The sequence below is a fragment of the Geospiza fortis genome, unplaced genomic scaffold (genome assembly GCF_000277835.1).
Source record: "Geospiza fortis unplaced genomic scaffold, GeoFor_1.0 scaffold351, whole genome shotgun sequence".
NCBI lineage: Eukaryota > Metazoa > Chordata > Aves > Passeriformes > Thraupidae > Geospiza > Geospiza fortis.
In genome coordinates, this window is record NW_005054419.1 from 1207761 (window position 1) to 1227215 (window position 19455).

Sequence of the window (19455 nt, forward strand, 5' to 3'; positions counted from 1 at the left end):
TTAACTGTGGATCATTTATAAATTTACATTTTTATTAGCATGTCTTGTTCATTTTTATTACCCTTATCCATGCAAAACAGACATTCCAATTTAGCAATCATAAAAATAAAAAGATTGAAAACTTCAAGAGAAAACTAATTAAGTTTCCATTCACCTTCTGGACTTTGATGACATTTGCTTAGTGGCAAACAGTAATCTCAAAATGCCCTCCAAGAGGTGAAACCAAACAAAAATGAGAAATACTGAGCAAAACAGAGCTACAAGTTTAGTATTAAGCCATGTGCTGATAATACTGTTTATGGTTTGGAATAAGAATTTGGGGGCACTCTAAATTAACATTATGCCATCATACTGAAAAGACAAGTGAATCATCTTTTTTTCTGGTAACCCCAAAACTTATTCCTTGCTCAGGTAATTATTATGGTGTCATCCAGAAATAACTTTCTAAAAAGGTCAAATTGCTACTTTTAGGATAGAAGACAACAAAAAACGCCAGGTGTGAATTAAAAAGAGGGAAAGCCACCATCTCTCATCACTGCACAGTTTAACAAGGTGAAATCTGGGATTTGAGGCAATACAACATGTCTATTATATAAATGTTCAAATGCCTCTTACTAATCCACTTGCAATGCACAATGTAAAAGAGAATCTCCAAAAGCATTAAATTCCCAATTTCTAGTATTCCTCCAGTAGGTGGCAGAGTTTGCCAGCAATTGTATGTCCAGGAGACTTCCAAATCTTAGTCCTTTCTAATGGATTTTTTTGAGTTTTCTTAATATTATTCCAGACACCACTAGTAACTACTCCATAGTGTGTTATTTTCTAAGATTCAAACCTGAAAGCAAACCTGCCACTTTGCTATTTGGTATTTAAGTAAGTCAGCGGCTCAAAGCTCTTCTTAAATATGTACATCTGAGTTTTTAACTAATACTGAATTTCAATTCATAAAATTGCCACCATTTCATTTATAGCATTAGAAATTGCTGCTGAAAATATTTTAATTATTTCTATTAATCTGAAATCCTGGTCAAAAGATTTCCAATCAATTTCTCTCCTAAGGATATATTAAGATCTTCCTTTTAGTCTGTCTGGCATTAATCCTAAAATACAAATTTATTAATAGCAGATAATCACAGCACTGAATTTACCTTTTTGTAGAATGGCTGGTCTCCGACTGCCCTTGTTTTCAGAAATTCTTCACTGTTAAACACTCTGTGTTCATAATTTAGATGGTCTTTTACCTCCCTGGGGACAAAAATAAATAAATATATGAATCTGCTTGGAGATTTGTAAGCAAGTCATATTTTTGAAATAGCAGCAGCCCACTGGTACTACTAGAAATATGCTGCAGCATCAGAAGACAAAATAGAAATGTGCTGCAGTATTAGAAGGCAAAGTCAGTTTTAATGAACAAGTCTGTGTTACTGAATCATAGAAAAAGGAATTCAAATTCTTACAAGTAAGGTAGTCTATCTGCTGCCAAACTCACACTCTGTAAGACGCAGTAAGCCATGAAGGAGAATCTGTGTAAATCATGATTTAGGCTCCAATCCTGGATTTACATACACAGTTCCTGAATCACACACAACCCACTGGAGCACAAAAGACAAGTGCACCTATCATGGGTAATTTGAAAGATGTGACCTGACCTCACACTGTCCCATCACATTGCATCTGCAACAGGCATATGAAAAACAAGGTTCTTACTACATCCTGTTAGCAGTTTATCCAGCCATATGGGGTCAGGAAAAGGTATGGTCAATGAAAGTACATAGTCCTATGTAATTCTGTAAAATTTAGCACTGTCTGCTTTAAACATGGAACCTCCACACACAAAAAAAATCAATACAATGCTTTGCTGAAGACAGAACAACTGCATCAGAAAGTTACTTTCCTTCACTCCTGGATGCTGGCAGAGTTAGGAGATAGAAGAAACAAGGCTGAAAAAAAGAACAAAGAAAAAGTTTGAAGGAAAGGAGAAAGAAAGCAAAAGAATCAACCCCTTTGTGATACATACTATCTCTTAGAGCGCAAAGCATCTGTTCATTTTATGCAGCCAAATGTTTAGTGCATTAAAGACTTCAAGCTGTTATGAGCAAAAATGCATTTCTCCTCATCTTTGTCTGCAATTATTGTTGCCAAACACTGAAATCCACAAAATCCCACTGTGGAAATGAATGCATTTCAGTTTCCACAATCAGCTATCTGTAAAGGCTGTTCTATTCCCCACACCCAGCAGCTACTGTCCTTCGTGGAGGGTCCAGACACCTGCAGGAATTCTCCTTAAGCTGATCCAATAACAGACACCTGGTATTTGGACTCTGTAAATTAACCCAGCTCCTTCTGACTGAAAGTGTCAAAGAGAATTCCCATGAGCAATTCAGTAGCTGATCCAAAGGGAAGAACCACCTCCAGCAAAAGGCCACATCATTGTTAAAATGCCAGTCCCAAACACAGCCAGTACCCCACATTTCTTACCACAGAATTATGGAATACCCTGAGCAGGAAGGGACCTACAAGGATCACTGAGTCCAGCTCCTGGCCAATTGTCCCTTCTTGTGCCAACACTTTGCCCTTGAGCTTAAACAGCTCCTCCTTCATTCTCAGGTGTTGCACTCCTCAGGTATCTCATCCATTCTCAGCCTAAACACATCCAGGTGTTCTGAACAGGTTGTTCCTGCTTTCAGCTCTTCTATTCTGTCCTGGTTTGCATTCATGTGCCTCTAACAAGAGGGACCAAAACTTGACTGATATCCCTGCTGGGCCCTAAGCTTTTCCAAGAACTGCCCTTCTCTTCCTGAAATCTTCCTACAAAAGACAAGCTTAAAATCACAAGAGCTTTATCTAAGATATTTGAGCAATGTATATACACATCAAAACATCAATAACTTTTATTCCATCAGGCTGCACGACTTACTTCCCATATACCCTAACAAAACCTAAGCTCTACAAAATATCTATAAAGTAAGACAAAATGAGAATATTTTCACTGATGTGCTTTAACCGGTACCACATGTTCTTCTAATAAAAACTACTACACCCACCTACCTGAAGATATTAACAATTAACTGCAACATGGTTTGCTGCACATCCATGTTCAGTTTCTGCTGCCAAGCCCTCCTGCGGGTTTGGAGCTCACCAAGGTCTGTGCAGGCTCGGAGATGGCAGAGCTCCAGATCAAAGTGCAGCTGCAGACCCTCCACTCTACACACAGAAGAAAACTATTAACTTACATCCTAACACCAACAATTTTTTCATACCTTTAAAAAAAAGAGTAATTTAGGCCCATGCATCTTACAGCTAGAGAAGTGCCAGATTGATTTACAAGTGCTGACAAGCTAACAAGATTCCAGGGAGCCCCACTCAATTAAATCACAGTGCACTCAGTCTTTGTAAAGTTCAGAGTATAATCTGTATCAATAATAAAAAGAAACAAGCATTCCAGTTGCTGCAAAATAATTTGACTACTTAAAGCCACTTCTATACTAATTAATTGAAATTTTCAATTTGCCCTTTTCTAAAATACAGTGGGGTTTATATGAATGAAATAATATTATAATAATAAATAATACAAAATAAGAAACTTGTAGCATTAAGCATGGTTAATGCACTAAGAGAGACACATCTTCAAGATCTTGTCACCTTTTCATGAAAGTTTCTGCTGCTTGTGCTGGAACATCTGGAATCTCAAGTTCCTCTTCAACCACTTTTGAATGTGAAATATCTCCATTATCTATATTAATTAGAATTAAATCTTCACCTTCCTTTTAATTAAAAAAAAACCAAACAGAATGACTGTGTGTTTATTGTAAAAATATTTACTTCTCATTTACATACTTTTTAGACAATTAATTTCATCAAGAAAGTAAGCCAGGAAAGGACTGAAATTTTTCCACGAGTAGAAAATTGTACAGATAACTAAACAATCACATTCAAGAAAAATAAATGCAGTTGCTTTAACAGATGTTAATCCCAGTATATAAACACTTAATAATCTAATATGCCCTAATATGGAAGGGGACAAATGCACTGCAAGTAAAAATCAGGAGTGGTAATGGTGTCAAACATACCGTGCTCACTTCATCGAAATGATCAATATGGCATCCCATGAGGAAAGATGTTGGAGCCATCACAAAATCCAGCATTTGCCTGGACAGGATGGGCACAAAAGTGTGCTGCCACTGAAGGGGGTGAAGGTACAGCATAAAGCATTCAGCAATGAGTGTCAGCAGAGCCCAGTCAGAAGAGAAGAAAACAATTCTCTGCTCAGTCAAAATACAGGTCATTATCTGAAAAACAAAGCCAGAATGTTAAATGTTTGCAAAGACGTATCTAGAACACACTAGAAATGCAAATATTTAATCTGTGAGAGTCGGCCTCAAAATTCTCATTTTTAGTGGCTACCTTACAGAGTTATAAAATGAAATAATGTCCATTTCAAGATGCACCAGCTGCACCATTTAGGATTTGAGATACTTTTATTCATAACTTGGATGCTTGGGCAAAACCTAAAAAAAATAAGGCAGAGCTGCCAACTCTCATGGCTGAGGAGGTTTCTTAGAGAAAGTGGCTCAGATAATACTGATGACCTTAAACAACTGAACTTAACTTCACAGGTGGCCTTTGAGCAGGAAATCGGATCAGGAAACCTACAAAGGACACTCCAGCTTACATTATTGTAAGATTCTGTGAAGCACTGAAAAAAATTCTTTGCAAATAGCTGTTTGTATTTTGTATTTCCACACCATTTACACCTTATTTGTATGAGAGTGCCCATTGTCATCAATCCTTCCCACAGACCCCTTTTTTAAACATGAAAAAATTACTATAAATCTTGTAGAAATGCATATAATGAAAATTCAAAATAAAATCTGTCAATTGGCTTGGGTAGTTACAATTTAAAATACATTCTTAAGAAATTTAGTACCAATTTCTAGACCACAGGCAAAGAAATGTAATATCCCTTAATCTAACCAGGTCTGTCAATAACAAAGTATCTTAAGGAGAAGTATAGTTTATGTTGACATAGCTCTAATATTCAGGACTAAGACTATTCTGAATTTCTGGGTTTATAAAGTTTTTTGAGTAAATAAACATCTTGTTTTTTCCCTAACTACAAATTACCAATACTGTCAATCTCTAAAACGTTCAAAAGCATGAATTGGCTTTACCTGCAGCACCTGCTCTGGCTTGAAACACAGCAATGGAAGATGGAGATCCAAGTCAATAATTGGACTGTCCGGATCCTCTCGTGAAGGAATTATTATTTGAAGTGGTTTCATATGAAATACCTATATTATAACAGATAATATAGAAACAGAAATAACAGATGGTTTCTGTTTACTCCTTAATGAAAATGTGCCCACAGCACATTTAATTCACGATTTTAGTTCCAACTACAAAATACTAACTTTAATTGAGAGCAAAAAGACAAGTATTTGCATACTGCAGAAAAGTAAATTAAAAAGAGGGAAATATTAAAAGACATAATGAGTAGTTTGAAAGATTAATATGAACTTATCTCCTCTCATTCTCACAGAGTGATTGGCCAGTACATTTTTTTTAAAAACATCTTTTAACAGAATTAAATTTGCTTTATTATAAGCATAACAAAATAATTTATATTTGTAGATACAACTGGGAAACCAAAACTATTAATAAAATTCATACAGGAAACAGAAAAAAATATGAACAAAGTGAGCATAGGTTGTCATGCTAAGAAAATAAAACAAGCCAAAAGGAATGAGGTCTCTCAGAGTTTCAGATACTTCAGCTCAAATCTCTGGGGGTTGGGTCTTGCACGTGCTGCACATTTCAGCACTCACAGCTGGTTTAGCCAATCACTCAGATATTTTCCAGCTATGCTATTTTTCCTCCACTCCTAACCCTTCATCCCAGGGTCAAGGAAAGCAGCTAAGGAAGAGCCCTTGGCTGAAGTTCTGCTTCCCCAGAAGCCACCGCAGTAGATAACAGAGTGTGTGCTGAAATCACTGACCCAGCTGACATCTGGCTGGACTTGGGAAGGGTCAGAAAGGAACAAATACACAGCACTGAATACAAATGTTGATGTGAGTTTCCCCTCTCAGCTTGGTCTCATCCAGGCAGCGGCCAACTCAACATTTCATCCACTGCACACTGTTCTGCTGCTCCCAGACCTGCCCAGGCATCATCTCACACCACAAATAGTTGGCATGAGCCAAAGCCTTCCCAGAGGAATATTGAAAACTAAAGAACATGGTTGGTATGCCAGCACTCCAGCCTGAACCATGGTCACACTGTTATTTTCTTTACTAATAATGCATAGCCTGATTTTTAAAGCACAGGTATTGACATCAGTTTCACATCACCAAGTAATCTCTGACCTGACATTCATGAATGTCACCCAGTTTATTGAAAACATCATCTTAGTATCTTAGAAGACATAATGTTAAAATCATTATGAAATTCAGGAGGAATAATTACCAAGTGGAGTGATCCTGGTGGGGGGCTGGGGATTAAAAACAGCTTTGCTGCAAATTCTTTAATGTGCTCCTCGACATCTAAATCCCTCAAAGGTCGTAGCTGCACTAGTAAGCTGTAATTAAATGACAGGAAATTACTTACCAATAGTAACATGCAAATACAAAAAACTCTTTCTGCTGATAATCTAGAAAAAAATATTAGGAGTAATGAAGCTATTATTTCTGCTAATTAATTTCTAATTTATTAGATACTTGAGCAGCTTCATTAAATTTTAATGATGCTTCTGTGTCAGAAGCAGAGTTTTTTTGTACTCCTGTGCATGAAATACTGCTGCATTATATCCATCAGGGGACACAGCACAGTGGTTTGATGGCCAAAGGAAACCATGTGTGAGGTGCAGCTACAGCATCTTCTAGAGACTGCTTGAGGAACCAACACCCACAGCTGCAACACCCAGTGCTCCTCAATCCCCAGCATAAGACACCAGCTCAGAGATGGAAAACAGCACCAGAGGAAAAGAGAGGTTGTAGACCCAAGTTTGACTGCAGAGGAATGTGAAGCAAGAGCCATATTTAGCACAAGGCTTAGGCCTCTATGGACACTGCTCTTTGCTGTCACTCCTGCCCACACGAAGAATAAGAACAATTGTGCAAACCTGCTAAATGTTTCTGTTTTTAAACTGCATTACCCTAACAAAGGTCACATGGTTTATATATTACACCAAATAAATGCTGTTACATTTAAATATACACACAATCAAGACTGAAAAGTACTAACTCCCACAGCATTTCTGAAATGTAACAATTACCAAGTTAGGTATTTGTGGTCACAAAGGGTGTTTTGTACAATGGAAGATTCACTTGCACATTTATAGCAAAAACCCCAAATATTTACAAAATCAGAAATCTAGGCCTGCAAATCTGTATATAGAGAAACTAGGAACTGAATATGGTTGTCTTCTCCCTGGAGGTTTTACTTCAGTTTGCAGCTTTACTGGTTTCCTGCAGAAGAACACTTGCTCTTCAGGAAGGAAGCAACTCAATAGGTTAAGAGATATATAAGGATCCAAGACACCTTATTTGTGTACAGCATTTAGATTCCAGAAAAAAAAACCAAAAACAATATATTCTGTCATATATTTCAGCCCTTTCAAATGAAATATTTAAATTCACTATTTTCCTATTTGAAGAAAGCCCTGGCTGTTACATAAACATTCCTAAAAAGTCCATCAGCTCTTCAGGGGGGGCAGAGAAAGGGGAATTTAAGAATTATCAAAGAAAACCAGACAGTTGAACCAATCATTTAAACAAATACTCTGTCACAATTAGTGATGCCTCAGATTTGGCCAAACAGAGTAAGCAGACCTGCCTTTTTTTTTTTCTTTCCTTTGAGACAAAAAGCTCTTACCAAGACAGTAAATGTCACAAGACACACAACATGACAGAGAAAGCAGCAGATGTACACAGAGGACAGTCAGAGCTCCCTGTTCAGGACATGGTGCCCCATCAATGCAGCCTAACAGCAGCTGACAGCTCTGCACTGCGAACGTCTGCAGAAATAAATGAAGTAATCTCTGAAACACTCAAGTGGAGAGCTAAGGAGTTTATGAACCTTTCATTACTACTATTAACTGTCCACAGACAGGTGTTTCAGAAAGCAAGAGCAGCTCATAATAGGCCCTTTGTACTGCCTCAGTGCTGGCAGCTATTTGCACACTCCCACCTTTTCTCAAGGCAGCTGAAATGACGAATACACAGGTTGGAAGATTTACTGTTTGAATGGAGCCTATTCATCCATCCAAGAAAGGAGTTTATCCAGGAGATTACTGCCAGGAATATTTAATTTTTCATGCAGTATAACAGACTGAGGTAACACTACATGTGCAAACTGCCAAAACCTCTGAAGTTAAACTGAACCTTTTCAAAAAATGTAGAATAATCCAACAGCCACCGTGCTGTGAAACCATTTAGGTGCACATCTGCTTGCTCTGGAGAAAGGCAGACACACCCCACACAAAATGTTCTGGATTTGGAAGCACTGAGTGCTAGCAATATGGAAATTAGCTGTAAAATTAATGGCACAAAATACAAAGACCTTCATTACTATGATGACAGCTTGCAGATTCCCTTGCAGTTCAAAGCACCTACCTGGACTTATAGCTTGATGTTGCCTGTGCATCTCGGCTTGGTTCAGTTTTCAGTTGTGGTTTCTACTCTGCCACTTGAAAAAGTTTAGGAACCTGGATTTTACCTAAGAATACTTAAATTAAAAAATACTTTTGATGATTATTCTGACTGAAAGCAAATACCACCTCACCTATAAGTAATTCTGTGCACTTAGGTACTGAAGAAAATAATCTATGGACAGAATTCTGGAGGAAAAAGAAACCTTTTGCTGCAAAAAATCATCCTGGATGGAAGTAGAATCCCTTTAGATGCTACTTGAATATCAGATTTTCAGCAGCAACAGCATTCTTGCACTAGGTATCACAATGAAAGGGCTACACACTGGAAATAGGTGGTTTGAGGTCCACCAGCAAGTGCTTTCAGAACTCCTGTCTGGAGAATGATGAATCAGTTGAAGCATTCTGCAGAACAGCTCTGCAACATACCAAGGATACAAGTGTGCAGTTGAAGGTGTTATTATTTGTTAAGTATAAGAGGCACTGCTACCAGAGTAGCATTCAAGCAACAAAAATACTTAATTAGATTATTAACCCATTGGTCACCTGATGACACACAGTAACTCCCTTCCTGGTTTACAGCAACACAATGTCAGTGCTTTGTAATATCCCCAAAAGTCAAGAACATCTGCAGCTGTACAGGGCACTACACTCAAAATATCTCATATAGGTCTTGGCTGTAATGGTTTATTCAGAACAGCCACACACCCCAGCAGCTGTTTCATGCCACATGGAAACATTTCAGTAGTACAACCAAAATAAGGAAAACCTGTACCTCTCCACCCCTTCCTTCCCCTCCACCCTAGTGTATTCTGACACAGCGAAACACTTAAAAAAAAAAAAAAAACCAAGGCACCAAAATCAGAAGGGCAGACATTCTGAAATGAGCCCTTGAAATACTATCCAGAAAAAAGAAATTAAAAAAAAAAAAAAAACCAGAATAAAATTTAATGGAAGCCTCATCAGTTGAGTTTCCAGCACCGTGGGAAATGCCAACTCCAAATTCAGCTCTGTCACTGGCACTCACCCCCCCTCCAGTCACACACACTCCCATCTCACAGATGCAACAGCAAAAAGGGGAAGAGCTGTGCAGCTGTGTGAAAAATTCCCCAGTTAGAAGACCAAGACAACACACAAGACTAACGTGGAAGGTTACTGTCCTGTTGAACTTCCCTATAATTATTCACATATTTACAAATCACTTGAAGCTCAGATTGTACAGTACTGATCAACTGAACTCCTCTCAGAAACCAGTACAGACTTAAAAGAGAAATCTGTGGACATGAATGTTTTAAATAGGTGCCAAACCCTACTATATGTGATCAAGGCAGAGGTGTTTAATTATAATGTTTAAATAGTTATCAAGTCTAAACTACCCACCCAGAGGCAGAAGCAGATCTAGAGGGTTAATTCTATCTGATTACTGTCTCCTCTAAACAGATACAAGGACTAGAAACACTTTTACAACATCTGGAATTTTCCATGGTTGTGCTGAAGATTTTCCCACTTCTCCCTTGGCTCTTTTATAATCCATTTGCTAATTGACTGCTTCTCCAAGCTCAGAGACGTCTCACTTCACAGAAGAAATTACTCATTTATGAATACTCTACATAAACCACTGATGAGCACTGTAACTGTCAAACTGAATCCATTTCCCACCCAGTGCAAAGCTGGTGTGAGGTGAGCCCTCTCACAGGCTGAGCTCACAGCAGAAAAGCAGCAGGAATCCACTATAAAAGCTGCATGGAAACAGTAGCCACTGTAGAAACAGTAGAAACTGTAGTCACAGCTGGAAGGGTTCCATATGCAGATTAGCAGCAACTTGAGATTTGAGACTTCTAAAAGGCAGCAGTGAATCAGTTCCTGCAATACCAAGGGTTGATGTAATTCACTTAAATATAAAGGGAGGGGGGAGTGATCTGGGCAGGAAAGGAGAAAGGAAAACAAACATTTCCTTTTTATTTCACTGAACATTTCTTTTGATTTCACACTGACCTGTGCACACCCTGTTTCCATTATGTTGAAGTGCCTTGTCCACATTAAACCCCTTCACTAATGCTTTAAAAATGACAGAGCAGAGGTACATGCCCTTAAAAGGGCTGCCAGAGCGACTCATTTCTGATCTCACAGCCTTTTTGAGCCAATGTCTAAAATGCCCAGGAGGAGGGCACTGCTTTGCTCCTCCAGGGCTCTCTTCATGCAGCCCAGGGAAAGCCAGTCAGTGCTCCAAGATCCAAATCCACAGCACAGGGAAGAAGAGGTGCATGGGCTGGGAGATGAGTGCTCAGCTCTCATTTGGGCTGGAGCCAGGTCAGGAGCTGGGGATGCACCTCAGCTGGTACCCAGGGAGTGTCCCCTGCTCATCTGCTCGGGATATGAGCACCAGCAGCACAAGGGGGGCAAGCTCCAGCCTAGAACCCCAACATCTTTCAGCTTATGTACAAGAAGCAAATACCTGCAACTGAATTCAGATTTGACTCTAGAAAGTTTGACTGAAATTTAGTGAAGAAAACCTCTTCTACCTTTGGACAACAGGTCTGCAAGTGAAGACACACAGTAATGGCCAATGTACCCAGGCAGGTTCCTGATGTGAGAAGGTTTTAATCCAAAATAGATGCAAATAGATCTTAAAAATTTAACAATAAAGTAACCTCAAAATAAGAGAAATTACTTAATAACAATCCATGTTTACTTACCTTTTACATAATCTACACTGCAGAGTATTTGACTGTTTCTAACCAGTGTATCCTAAGAATTTTTCTCCTAGCTCTACAACATCCATGTAACCACTCTACTTCCTCAAGTGACTTGGATTATTTCCCTAATGTGTCATTAACTGCTTATTAGTACATATATTCACGTTCTTATGACATTTATTTGGTGCATTATAAAAAGCTTTTAGTGCTTTGAAAGCAATTTTCATAAGAGTGGAAAAAAACCACTCCAAAAAAAGCCAATAATATCTGTAAAATATCCATTCCCTACACATTAGCAAAAACCCCCAAAGAAAATGAAGACAACATCTGTAACTAATACCCTCAGTATTCAGAATTTGCACTTACTGTCTGGGCAACATTGACATAGCATTTCTTCTTTTCCTCTCCCCCACAACCTTAACATAAAACTATGCACTGCTTTAGCATCACACGGCTCTCCTGACCACATCAAGCAAATTCAGGTATTAAAAACCAGCATTCATTTCCAGCAGAAACACACAGGGGAGCAAATCTTACCAAGAGAGACAATCCTTGAGGGCACTAAAATATGGGTATCTGGATATAACACAAACAGCACAGGGTACAAAACAGGCAGGCACCTTCCCAGTCTGTGCAGATTCCCAAGGGCCCTGCCCATTGGAGGAGGTGGAGCCATCCTGCAAGAAAACTGCGCATTAATGACTTTATGTTAATCATGAATTTATAGCTGATCTTTTCTTGAGAACCTTAGAGATGTGATATCCAATTCCCTCTATATTTCAAAGGGATTTTGATGCCTATATCCCTTTAGGTCTTCAGAAAAATGTCAGCCTACAAGACTTAAACAACATGTATTAAAAAGAATTTGAGCACAAAATGTATTTAGAAAGAACATCTTTCATTGTTTGGAAAGAACAATCTTTACAAAAAAAATATCCAGGGGATAAAGTCTGTTCCTCAATATCCAAATCTCCTAAATGAAATCCATAGCTGTTTTTCCTAATGAAATTTGTTCCAAAGTATTTAATTTAAAATGGCACCATAAAAGTATGATTTGTCTTGTGCTCCCCCTAACATAAAAACACACCTGTTAACTAATTAGATAAATCAAATCTCACATTATTTTCAAAGCATTTTGCTTTTATATCTTTTAATAAGTTTTAATAGAAGAATGAGTTAAATCACATACTTGCATTGACTGGTAGTACTGTGCAACAACACCATATGTTCTGTTACCACAGACGTCAGTGAAGACCAGGAAATGGATGTGGTCCTCTTTTAATTCAGAAGTTACATAAAGTCCTCCTGAAATGAAAGCAGCAACCATATTTTTAATTATATATTGAACTACAGTTGTGTGAAAGACAATTCATGACAAATACTGCACATTGCCACTTCATTTCAAGAGAATGTTTCATTTTAAGGGATTAAAATGTAATATACAGTCAATTTGAACTAAGGGTTGTTAAAGAGGTTGTAAGCTGCACATTACTGAAGAAGCAAAAATGAAATTATTCTGCATTTTCAGAGGCAAAATACAAGAAATGGGTTTAAATTACTTTTTCCCCCAAGATATTAAAAAGGCCTGCAATAATGACACACATATTAAATTTTTTCCAATTAAACCTGGAGGAAATATTCATTACTTCAGGCATATCAAAATGAAAAGTGAGAGAGTACTCAGCCATTTTGGGGTGAAAAATAATTTTTCAAGTGTGTGCATGTTTGCACTTCACTCAAATCAAGATTTACCAACAAAGGCTAAAATATTAGGGCTGAACTATGGGTCAAGAAATATTTACATTCAAACAATTCTCAACAAGAAGTGTGAACCCTCATGTACCTGGGAAGCAGAGCTGTGGTAAAGCAATGAGATCAATGTCCTTTGGAACTGTCACATCTTCTGTGTCAGGTGCTTTCTGCTCCCCATTGAGGCTCTTGACATTTTCAACCTTGGGTCTCTCTTTTTTCTTTCGGAAGGAGCGGCGTTTGCTTTTATTCAAGTTATTACCAGCATGAATCATCTGAACATCATCTCTGCTGATAAACGGAGGCACAAATACAGAAAGAACTTCTGGATCAAGGGGAGGAGGATTTCTGAGTTTTCTTTGAGTGCCCTATAGAAAAAAACAAGAAACAAAACAAACTCTAAGATGACACTCATTCTGATATGTGGGGTTTTTTTCATAATTTTTAACCTTGGTTTTCTTCTACCCCTAAAATTGTGGGTTTCAAATATATTTTTCTGCTCCCTAAATAATTGATTTTTCCTTTTAAGTTTTTGTTTTATGCATCTTAATGCAAGGAAAATAGGCATTTTTAGCAGGCAAGGAATCCTTCATCATTCAAAATGTCCCATATCAGTATCAGGCCTTTGGCAAAAGAAACTAACAGATATCAAATACCTATTTCCTCCTTTTCAGTGTTAAGATAAACTATATTTAAAATAAACACTGGCAACAACAGTAAAAAAAAAAAAAACAGGCAATAAATAAATGAAAAGAAACAAAAACAGCTGAGCCTCTTAGATAAGTCTTTGTTTGACTTCAGGAAAAGCTTCCTTTCAACTCAGAACAAATAACATGCACCAAAAAAAAAAAACCAAAACAAGAAAACCAAACCCTAAACAACACATACACAGACTTTCACAAGACAAGGCTTAATTTTATAAGGCAATCAACAAAGCACAATTAAAAACTACAATCATTGTTACAATAACTACAACTTTAAGACACTGAAGCCATGAGAATCTCTCCATGTACTGATGGCTCAGTGGAACAGGCACCCCAAGAGCATGTGTGAAATTACAACATTTTCACAGGCAGCTTTGCAAAGTATGACTGGCCTGAAAGCCCTCACTGCCCTGCAATGAAAAGCTGTGCAGGAAGTGATCAGAGATTTCCTCATACTGGGGAGCACTGTTTGTATTCTTGACCATACAGTTGAGCCAAGAAGCTGCATTTCCAATTACTTCATTGCAATTTTAATTCTTCCTGCAAGGTTAAAAAAAACAAGTAAAAGCTTTGTTTAACCAACGGATATTTGGAAACAGGAAAGGCGAGCCCCACTGTGGCAAAAAGTTGTTTTGTTTTTAACTTTTTGCAAACATCTTCAAAGTCAGAGGAGGTGAAGCATACATGCTGCTTTTATCACCAGATATGATGCAAGATGCTCCTTGAGAACCAGTGCTGGCCTCACCCATCATTTCCCTATTAAAAAAAAATAGCTACAACATAGAAAGCTCTGTTGCCAATGTTCCACTGTCCAGGTTTTGAGACAGAAGTCTCAGCTCTTAAATCCCAGCATGTATGTCCACTACTAGTTTTCTTTTCCACATTTGAGCATCATAGGAAAAATGTGAAGGAATGTTTCATGACATTTTAGTTTTGGTATCTTAAATTTCATAAACTACACTGTATTTATAATAGGATATTCTAAAGAAACTACTTCACTAAAAATAAGAAGTGAAAACCACACTTTTAATGAACAAAGAGCCTGAACTAAAAGTAAACTGGTGTGGAAAAGAAAAGTTCAGGTAAGTGTCCAGTAGGATAGTCAAAAGATAGCAGTGACTTTAAAAAGCACATCATGAATTGGGGTACTGAGCGCCACATCCTCACATGCTAGTGTGACACTTCAAGTGTCATTTCCTTAGTTGGCAGCTGACAAAGGCAGTGAAGAAACTGGAAACACGGATAAATTCACCATGATCACCCCCAAACTAACATGCAGCTAAACATTTCAGGAGGAAATTAAGAATTAAGGCTCAGCCCTGAGGCTGTTATGCAAGAAAAACACAGACAGTACTCCAGCAGCAGCATTTTCAACTTGGCAGATCTGCCCTGCTGAGGTTTTCACACAGAGTTGCTTTGACAGGGCAATCCCTGACTTACACTGAGGCATCTCTGTGCTCCAAAGTGCTGGATGGCAGCCAGCAGTTTAATGGCCTCACAGCCTAACAGTTCCTGAAATGGCAGATCCTTGATGTCTTGAACTACTACAGAGACATTAAACACCATTTTTCCCCACAGATCAGCTCTGTCAGCACTGTCACTGACCCACTGACTCAGTCTCCAGCATTTGAGTCAGCTCATATTAATGTCTTGGCCAAAGTCACATTTTTACTCCTTGAGTTCAGGGATAGTGAATAGGCAGCAGTAGAACAATATTCACTTGTTCCTGCTATTCTTTGAACATTTTATCTTTTCTGCTGCCCTTTTTACTTCTTCACTTTGAAATACTTCCCTTTTGTAGCTTCTTGCTACCAAATCTCCTTGCATCATACATAGATTCTTACCAACAGCAGTGGGGGATTTTACTCCATCCCCATTTGAGGATGTTCCTGTAACAGCACTGCTGCAAAGGACACCAATACAAGACAGACTTTTACAATGACTGCACTATTTAGACACAAACAGCAGTGTGTTGAAACCACAAATCAGAGCATGACTTCAGCTATCTGGCGTTTCCTTGACCTCATTCTCCTCTTCCCATCACTGAAGAAGTTAATTTCACTTTGAATGCCATGAAAGAACTGGTTTCTTTAACAAATAATTAGGCAGGGAAAGTATGATGCCTCAGAAAAATTAGATTGGGCAGGACAATTAGGTTGTAGTAATAGGACAAAAGGGAATGGTTTTAAACCAACAGAGGGCAGGTTTAGATCAGATATTAGGAAGAAATTCTTTATTGTGAGGGTGGTGAGGCACTGGAACAGGTTGCCCAGAGAAGCTGTGGATGCTCCATCTCTGGAAGTGTCCGAAGTCAGGCTGGATGGAGCTCTGAGCAAGATGGTTTAGTGTAAGGTGCTCCTGTCCCATGGCAGCAGGGTCATCAGAACTGGGTGATCTTTAAGGTCCCCTCCAACCCAAACAATTGTAGGATGATCTCTCCACATTCTTGTGCAACACTTTGCTCAAACTAATGATAAGGCTGACATTAGGTCTGGTTGCACTGGGTTTCATCCAGTGAAGTTTCAGAAGTCCCTTGAAAAGGAGATTGTTCCTCCCTTATGCCCCAGCCCCCAGCACAGCATCCTCTGGTCTCACTCTTGTTTGCCAGCAGCTCTCCAGTATAAAGGCACTCAAATGTGGGACAATATTCCAGATGTGAACTCAAGGGTTTTGAGTAATAACAATAATAGCAATAATCCCTTCCCCTTGCCTGTGAGCCACAGTCCTGATGATGCAGGTCATTACACAGGTACTTATCAGAAAATCACACAACAGATTGGGTTGGGAGGGACCCTCAATTATCATCTCATTTGAATCCTCCTGCCATGGGCAGGGGCATCTTCCACTAGACTGAGCCACCCAAAGTCCCACCCAATTTGACCTTGAATACTTCCAGGGAGGGTGCATCCACAGCTTCTCTGAGCAACCTGCGCCAGTGCCTCACCACCCTCACAGTAAAATTCTCCCTAATATCTAATCTAACCCTGCCCTCTGTCAGTTGAAGCTGCTCCTCCCATTCTATCACTGCATGCCCTTGTCAGAAGTCCCTCTCCAGCTCTCTTGGAGACCCTTCAAGTACTGAAAATCCACAATAAGGTGACCCCAGAGCCTTTTCTTCTCCAGGCCAAACAGCCTCAACTCTCTCAGCCTTTCCTCATATGAGAAGTGGACCCAATCCCAAGAGCTCCATGTCTTTCCTGTGCTTAGGACCCCAGAGCTGGATTAGCACTCCAGGTAGAGCAGAGGGGTTGAATCTCCTCCCTCAGCTGCTGCCCACACTGCTTTGGATGCAGCCCAGGACATGTTTGGCTTTCTGGGCTCCAAGTGCACATGGCCAGGGCATGTCCAGCATCCACCAGCACTCCCAAGTCCTCCCGGCAGGGCTCCCTGCATCACCCAGTCTGTACCAATAGCAGCGACTGCCTTGACTTAGGGGCAGCACCTTGCACTTGGCTATGTTGATTCCCCGAGTTCCCATGGATTCACTTCTAGGGCTTTTCCAGTTGCTTTTCACTGCAACAAGCACACACTGCTGACTGATGCTCAATCTGATCACACCTCATTTCTTTCAGGCACCTTGACAGCCAGGGAGGCATTACAGAAGCAGAAAAAAATGTTTTGGTGAAAAATTGTCTGCATCAGCAGGGGCAGAGAGCATGAGACAGCTCTGTACCACTGACTGTGGTGGGCAGATACAGAACACACTGATGGATCCTGTTGAAGATCTGAGACATGTCACAGACAGCTTGCATACACTTGCCAAAACCCAGCTTTATAGCTGTAGATAACTTAGGGAAAAGAAGCATCACTTCTGTTCATTTCATTCTTACTAAATACACACTTCCAGTGCTAAGAAAGAAATCTATAGCTGAAAATAGCAGCCTTTGATCTTTTCAAACTGAAATCTCAGAGTGACAATTTTCTTGGCAATAAGGATAAGCAATGGATGACAGCCCAGAAATTTCTGTTTCAGGAACTTCAGTGGAAAACTACTTTTTTTTTTTTCCACTGGAGTCCCCATTGACAGCAGGTCAATTATACAAAACTTTTCTTCCTTTGGGGGTGGGTTATATCATTGTCCCACTGACTTCATTTGCTTTATCACTCCATGTTTAAGTACAGTTAAGAATGCATCAACACACTGTGAAGACCACGGTTTGAAGCACTATCAGAATATTTACCCACTGTTTAATCTGTAAATATCATCAGAGATCCACTACTTTCATTTGGAATGCTATCTTCCATCAGTAAAGTCTTTTCTTTCTACAATCACTAAAATCAGCCATAAAAACATATTCCACTCTCCTCATGTAGATAGTGCAGCAGAAGGAAAAGGAAGTGGAGTAAATCTGTAAGCTTTCCCTAAGACAGTGACTGAAAACCCGTGATGCAACAGTGTGCAGGGACTTTACTGAAGTTCATATTAACAAAAGAAAGGACTACTTTGTTTTCTGATACCTTTTTGTACCTTGAGCAAAGAAACAATTCAGAGGCTGCAGTATGATCAGAATATCAGAACGGCTTCTGCTTTCTGTAGCAAACTCCTTATTTGTTATTCCACAGGGTTTTTTTCCAGAAAGCAGCGAGAACTAAGCAAACTGGAATGAATAAGAAATTCTCTTTCCTTTGGGTTCACTTCTCATGCTTCTGATAAAACACCATGTACACACAGATTTCAAAAGTCTGGCGCTGACATTTAGGAACTATTTTCCCATTCTCAAGTACACATGAATGAGATCCTGGAATGTGAACCTCTGCTTGGCTGTTATCACTTAAGAAGCTGAAAACAGCAAAAGCCGTCTCCTGAGCGAGTGAACAAGCAACAAGCCCAACAAAGACTTCTTTATCTAATGCTATTAGAGCACAATCAAATTCAAGTTCAAGCAGAGCAACTGAGATCCCTGGGAGCTGTCTGGCCTTTTTTTCCACGTGCTGGCACCACTGCTCTTCCCACAGTGGGGCAGCTCGTAGGTACGGAACAAGCCCATCAGCACACTCGAACCGAGCAGAACCAGGAGGAGAGGGCTGTCATTGTGAGGCCACATGTTCAAATAATAGACAAATTTTAAACCACATATTCAAAGTAGTAACCGATCCACCAGCTCCTGCCGTATCCAAGTGGTTCAGGTGACGCCAAACTCAGAGCACTTGAGCTCACAAGGATTTAGATCTGGTGTTTTCCTGAGGATAAGAGTTACCAGCCTTTATACTTTTGCTTTGCTCTCCAGCAGAGACAGGTAGTGCATTAACACCCAGTAAAGAACGCATCATTAAGCGCTTTGCTGTCCCTGCTTACATAAACCTACAGTGAGTTCTCCATCTAAACTCAGACCTTTGGGAAAGAGCAGCTACCTCACACTGCTACCAAATTTTCCCTGTTTTGCTGACGTTCGCCTGTCAAAACAACTTTCTGTCGGGACATTTCAGCTCCACGCGCTGACAAACCCAGCCCCACGCACCGGCACCGCCTGCCCGAACCCCGCTCACCTGCAGCAGCGCCCGCACCCGCTCTGTGGGCGCCCCGACCAGCAGACAGATCTCCAGCAGGCCCGAGGGCAGCACGTCCTCCATGGCACAGCCGGGACAGGGCGGCTCCTTCCCTGAGGGCAGCCTCTCCTCTCCTCGGGACAGCGGCGCCTTCCCGCCCTCAGCGCCGCCCGGT

The 19455-nt window shown here is 39.7% G+C and overlaps 1 protein-coding gene across 1 annotated transcript in view; it reads right to left on the bottom strand.

Moving 5' to 3' along the window:
- The window catches only part of DENND3 (DENN domain containing 3), a 32208-nt gene extending 12800 nt beyond the window's left edge, over positions 1 to 19408 (bottom strand). Inside the window, exons 1-10 of the mRNA XM_031061609.1 lie at positions 19281 to 19408; positions 13184 to 13457; positions 12530 to 12645; positions 11878 to 12017; positions 6463 to 6574; positions 5172 to 5291; positions 4071 to 4289; positions 3643 to 3764; positions 3049 to 3204; positions 1149 to 1245 (exon numbers count right to left, since the gene is read on the bottom strand). Coding sequence (XP_030917469.1) covers positions 1149 to 1245; positions 3049 to 3204; positions 3643 to 3764; positions 4071 to 4289; positions 5172 to 5291; positions 6463 to 6574; positions 11878 to 12017; positions 12530 to 12645; positions 13184 to 13457; positions 19281 to 19364 — 1440 coding nt within the window. The 5' untranslated portion in view covers positions 19365 to 19408. The remainder of the gene's footprint in view (positions 1 to 1148; positions 1246 to 3048; positions 3205 to 3642; positions 3765 to 4070; positions 4290 to 5171; positions 5292 to 6462; positions 6575 to 11877; positions 12018 to 12529; positions 12646 to 13183; positions 13458 to 19280) is intronic.
- Between the last annotated feature and the right edge of the window lie 47 nt (positions 19409 to 19455).